Consider the following 5,920-nt stretch of genomic DNA (forward strand, 5'->3'; position numbering starts at 1 on the left):
GGGACAGGACAAGGACAACATCAGCCGCAGCACAGCAGCCCACCCGCCACCCCGTGCCCCTCAGCTGAACAACCCCTGGCCAAATATGCACAACATCCCCAAATCGGGGCCTGACCCCAGCCCCAGCAGCTCCACACTTGGTACTGGGCTGCAGCGAGCCCACAGAGGGTGCTCATGTCAGAAAGCAAGGTACCAACTCAACTGCTGGGTTCCCCTTAGCTCCTCTTTCTGTGGCACAGCTTCAACTCATGGGCATGGCAGCCCCAGCGTGGCGCTGGCTGCTGGTGGGGCTGATCTCTTGGGCACAGCGGTGCCTGGCAGTGCTGACTGCTGACCATGCTGATCTCCCACCACCGCCCCGGGCACCCTGGGGCCCAGCACCCTGTGCCTGCTCCCGCTCCCTCACGCTCACCAGTGGTTTCCCTGCCCAGTCGTATTCGTAGTCGAACACGTAACCGTTCCTCTCGAACAGGTCTGTGAAGAGCTTCCGCAGGTAGTCGTAGTCAGGCTTCTCAAAGAAATCCAACCGCCGCACGTAGCGCAGGTACGTGGCCATCTCCTCTGCGGGGACAGAGCGGGCTCAGTTGGGGCAGGGGGACCACGTGCCAGGCCAGTGTGTGCTCTGGGGCCAGGCCATGCAGAGTGCCCTCACCTGGGAAGTTCTCACAGAGCACCTCCACTGGAGTGGCTCTTTTGGTGTCGCCGATCTTCTGATACCTCTCCTTTAGCGTGTCAGCCTGGTGGAGACAAGCAGCAGGTCAGCATGAAGGCCAGGCATGTCCCCGGAGAGGGGCACGCACTGGGTGCTATGAGACCACAGGTGGGGTCCCAGGGAATCCCCTCACCCAGGGCACGTCCAGAGGACAAACACCAGGGACTGCAGTTCCAGGACAGCCACTGTGAGAGCAGTTGGGATACCCACAAAATGCGGGGGGAGTGTGGGGTGTGTGGCACAGAGGGGGGGACACAGCACAGCAAGGGCCTGGCACAGAGCTCAGAGCAACAACCCCTGCATCTGGCAGGATGCCGACTCTCCGACACCCCAGAGGCCACAGCGTCCCCCCACTCCCTGATGCTGCCCATGCCAGGGCAGAGCCAGACCCACAGGGCAGCCCAGGGACAGCAGGGGATGGCTGTTACCTTGAGGCCTTGCCAAGGAAGGCTCCCACGGAGGAAGTACATAAACATGTGCCCTAATGCTTCCAGGTCATCCCTGCGGCTTTGTTCTGCATAGAGGGGAAAAAAGAAACATTGGCACGTTCCCAGTACAGCCACTGTCCCTGCCAGACCCTGCAGCACCCCAAGCTCCCTGCCAACATCCCAGCCCGAAGAGCAGGAGAAGCAGTTTGTCCCCAGCAAGTTCCCCTTCCCTGTCCCTTTTGCCCAAGAGGCAGGGCTGGCCACACACACCTTTCCCAAGGTGGGTGTTGATGCTCATGTAGCGTGCTGTCCCTGTCAGGCTCTTGTGCTCTCGGTAGGGGATGTGTTTTTTGGTCTCGGGGTCAATATACTCTTTGGCCAGGCCAAAATCGATGATGTGGATGGTGTGCTGCCGCTTGCTGCCCGGCCGCCCCACCAGGAAGTTCTCTGGCTTGACGTCTCTGTAGATCAGGCTTTTGGTGTGGACATACTCCATCCGTGTGATCTGGGGGCAGAAGGAGACGTCAGCATCATGGCAGACAGGCACCATGTGTCCCGCATACCTCCCCGCACCCTCTTTTAGGTTGAGGCCCTGCTCTTGTCACCCTGGGTTGAAAGGATGGGCACAACAGACCCTCCAGCCCTGGGAGACAACCTTAGTCTGGCTGCATCTTGGACACACAGTGAGAGATGTTCATTTGTGCTGCATGGGGGTGAGGGAAAGCTCTCCTGCAGCAGGGAGAGGGTGACGTATGGACGAGGTGGTCTGGGATGTGCCAGAAGACAGGGTCTTCTGCAGCCTGATGGGCACTAGCTCACCCGTCCTTCCCATGTCCTTCTGTGTGGGGTCCCCTCACTGCCCAACCAGCCCAGGGCGGGCTGTGGCCGGGCTGGGATGAGCTGTGTGGAGCTGTGGGTGAGGTGGAGGTGCTGCGCTCACCAGCTGGATCGCGATCATCAGGACAGTCTTGAGCGTGAAGGTCCGATCACACAGATCAAAGAGATCTTCTAGGCTGGGTCCTAGCAGCTCCAACACCATGGCATTGTACTTCCCACAGGGGCCAAAGTAGTAAACCTGAGGAATTCCTTCTGCAAGAGACACAGCAGGGGCTGTCAGGGCTTGCAACAGGGCTGAGCAGCGTGGTAACAGGGCCATGCTGTCACAGCTATGCCATTGCTGGAGTTGGGGCAGGGGGCTGCAGATGGGGGGTGGCTCTGCACTGCCCTCCCTCCCTCCCAGCTGCACACAGCCTGGCTCTGCTCTTGGCAGGAAGGCAAAGGAGGCAGCTCCATCTGCATCCCTACATCCCCCTGCCTGCCACAGGGGAGGTGGGGGGGAAAGAACTCAATAATCCAGGTAAAAATCAGCCTCCCCCAGCTGAGCAGACAGGCAGGAAGTGCTCAGGCCAGGGAGCAAAGGGGCAGAGTCACATTTAAAGGAAGGCTCTTTCCAGTCGCCATACCTGCATTTCAGAGCTGTTTGTAGAACCGGTACTCCAGGTGCAGCTGGGGGGCCCGGGATTTTATGGGTTCCTTGGAGGAGAGAAGGACAGTTAAGGCTGTTGTAGGGAGCAGGATGTCAGGGTGTCAGACACCTCCTTCACATGCTGGCAGCAGCTGGACTAAGGGCATTTGGAGTTGAGAAAAACTGGTATAAAAAGGGAGATGAAGCCCCAGGGGATGATGAGAGAAAACCAGTCCATACAGGAGCCAGATCCACCCCCCTCTCCAGAGAGATCCGGGTGCTAGGGCAGACATTAATGGGAACATGTATAAGTGGGGATCATCCTCTCCTGAAGGTCTCTGCTGCTGGCACCAGCTGAGTGCAGGCACAGGCCACAGCAAAGCCTGGAGAAGCAAAGCCCCAGGTCCAGATCACCCCACCTGCAGTGACATGCACTACTTCTCCTGCCCTCAATTCCTGCAGCGAGCACAGCTCCTCACAGCCACCCATCCACCACTGATCCAACCCCCCCTGCTCCAACAGCCCGGGGAACCATCAACAATCCTTCCCAGCTGGCCTGAACATCCCACCTCGACCACAGAGGGACTCACCAATTTGATAGCTACGTATTCGTTCGTGTAGAGGTTCTTTCCTGCAGGGAGAGACACCAAAAAGGAAATTGAAAGCAAGTGAACCTCTGCAACAACCCCACTTCACAGACCCCACAGGCCCCAGGGGCTGCAGAACATCCTGAACAGGTTTGGCAGCTCCCACAACACATAAACAGGCCTCAAGGAACCAGCCAGAGCAGGAGCCCACTGTGGGGAGTTGCAACACGCCTGGTAATTACCCCCAGGTAGGGTAGAAGGATTCCTCTGGGATGGGCAGTGCTGCTGGGAGGGGGCAGCCTCCCAGTCCAGACCTGCAGGGGTGTGACTGGCCAAGGCAGGAGCAAGGCTGGGCTTGACGTTTCTCCCAGCCCCAGCCCTGCATGGAGAGGGGCCACCCTGCTCTGGGAGGGCTGCCCAGAGCTGGGGATGCTGCTCTGTGGTCCTTGGGACCACGCAGAGGGTGGCAGGAAGGAAGGACCCCCAGGAGCATGGGGGCAGCTCAAGGCTTTGCAGCTGGCGGTGGTTTGAAGACATTGTAGGTAGGTGGAAATCCCTTCCCCAGGGCTGTGGGGATGGCACAAACATCCCCAGGAGCATCCTTTGGGATGCTCCCACCCACCCCGGGGTGCAAGGGAAGGCAGGAGCAGACCCATGGCACAGCCCAGACTGCACGAGGAGGAGATGAAGGCACCAACATGGTGCAGGGAGGGTCAGACAAGTGCCTCCAAGCACCCAGGAAGGCTGCAAGGGCAGCCAGGCCACCCCACAACCTGGGAATGACTTCCTAGACAGCTCAGCACCTTCACAGGACTTTTCACTCTCATAACTACAGAAAGGTTAAGGTAACGGTGTCAGCACATTATCCTGCTCACCCAGGGTGGGACAGCCAGGCAGGGGGGCACGAGGAAGGTATTACACACATCAGTACAATTCCTGCCCCACATCCATAAAGGCTAAAAGACTCGAGAGGTTTGCAGAAATAGCTCCGAGAGCCCCTTCTGCCCTTCAGGGCCCCGGGGAGATGGGAGCTGAGGCAGCAGGCTCCCTGCAGGGCAGCAGAGCTGCAGCCAGTGTGTGCGTGTCTGAGGGAGCTGCATCTGTCTGCTCGGATCTTCTCCAAGCAATTTGCTCAGGGAACAAACTCCTCCTGGCATAAGATTTCATCTGCTCTGACTGCTGCTCTGCACCTGAAGCAGCAATAAATCCTGCCGGGTGACATCAGAGCCAGCTGCTGAGTGCCAGAGTCGGTGGCAGGATTACGGGAAGAGGGATGAATGGGAGATAATGGAGTGGCTCCTCCCAGGGATGGGCTCTGCAGTCAAAGAGGGGCTCAATCCTGCTGCCTCTTGTCCTGTCACTTGTTCCTTGGGAGCAGAGACCAGCCCCCTCCTGGCTCCATCCTCCTGTCAGGCAGTTGCAGCGAGCAACCCGGTCCCCCCTGAGCCTTCTCTTCTCCACACTAAACCCCCCAGGTCCCTCAGCCCTTCCCCATCACACTTGTGCTCCAGGCCCTGCACCAGCTCCATTCCCTTCTCTGGCCCCGCTCCAGCACCTCAATATCTCTGTTGTGAGGGGCCCAGAGCTGAACACGGGATTTGAGGTGCAGCCTCACCAGTGCCCAGCGCAGGGGGACAATCACTGCCCTGGTCCTGCTGCCACACTGGTGCTGATACAGGCCAGGATGCTGGTCACTGCCTTGGCTGCCTGGTTAGTGTCTGAGTTTTCTTCATCTCCCCGCCCACTCCCAAGCACCACAGAGGAGCTGCCATGAGGCCCTGCTGTAAAGAAGGTGCTGGCCTCGCTCCTGGTTTGCAGGTTGCTGACAGAGGCACTGGGCTACAGGCATAGGAGCCACCAGCCACGCTCCAGTCACACCCCTGCTGCCACCAGCTTCCTCCTGCCTTGTGCCCTGGCAAGGAGACAGCAGATGGGCAGGGGGGACCACAGGGGGCTGCAGACAGCGGGTGCTGCCCAGGGCTGCCTTTAGGCAAGGCCCATGAGGAGCACGGTTGGTGCCTGCCCACAGCTGCTGCCTGGCAGGGGAAGCAACAAGCACTTTGGATGTGCTGGCTGGGGCACAGTGCCCAGGGTGAAGCACCAGGATGGCTGACAAAGAGGTAACAGAACCTGCAAGACCTGAACCTGCTCCTTGTGAACACCCCAACGCCATCCTGCTCCAGCCCCAGACACAGCTCTCCTGTCATGGTCCTACAGCGAGGATCTGGCCAGCGACAGGGACTGGCACTATCCTTGTGCACCACCCGGCATGCCAAGATCAGGATGAACATGGAGGGGCAGGATCCCAGCATGGCTCTGGCAGCCAGGAACTCCTGCCCAAGTCATTCCTCTGCTGGCTTCCCACAAATGCCACAAACCATGTTTGATTTTGGACCCCTCTGCCTCTGGGAAGACACCTGTTTTGATCCAGGGCAGCTGAGCTGAGGCACCCAAAGGACAGAGCAGCACCCACCTGCTTCAGGAGGACAACCTCAGCTTCCTCCATCCCTGAGCCCTGGGAGCTGAGGAGGCACCTCCTGCCTTTTATTTTATTGAAAGGCAAATGCCCAAAGAATATTTGGAAGCTTTTAAACACTGAGCTACACTTCGGCCTCTGCAACCAGCCTGCCTTGAGGAATGAATACTCCTTTCCCAAGGGGAAAACCGAGCGTCCAGTAACAGCTGGAGAGCATTCCTGGTCATGCCACCACTTGACAGCAGGATCCCT

The 5,920-nt window shown here is 58.9% G+C and overlaps 1 protein-coding gene across 1 annotated transcript in view; it reads right to left on the bottom strand.

The window, feature by feature from the left end:
* Nucleotides 1-412: 412 nt before the first annotated feature.
* CSNK1G2 (casein kinase 1, gamma 2) overlaps nt 413-5,920 on the bottom strand; it is a gene marked incomplete at its 3' end in the record, with an annotated part of 7,754 nt that continues 2,246 nt past the window's right edge. Inside the window, 7 exon segments of the mRNA XM_010023501.1 lie at nt 413-561; nt 653-737; nt 1,141-1,226; nt 1,411-1,645; nt 2,081-2,229; nt 2,604-2,673; nt 3,196-3,236. Of these exon segments, the coding sequence (XP_010021803.1) occupies nt 413-561; nt 653-737; nt 1,141-1,226; nt 1,411-1,645; nt 2,081-2,229; nt 2,604-2,673; nt 3,196-3,236 (815 nt within the window).

This window comes from Nestor notabilis, unplaced genomic scaffold (genome assembly GCF_000696875.1).
Source record: "Nestor notabilis isolate BGI_N333 unplaced genomic scaffold, ASM69687v1 scaffold3761, whole genome shotgun sequence".
Taxonomy (NCBI): Eukaryota; Metazoa; Chordata; class Aves; order Psittaciformes; family Psittacidae; genus Nestor; species Nestor notabilis.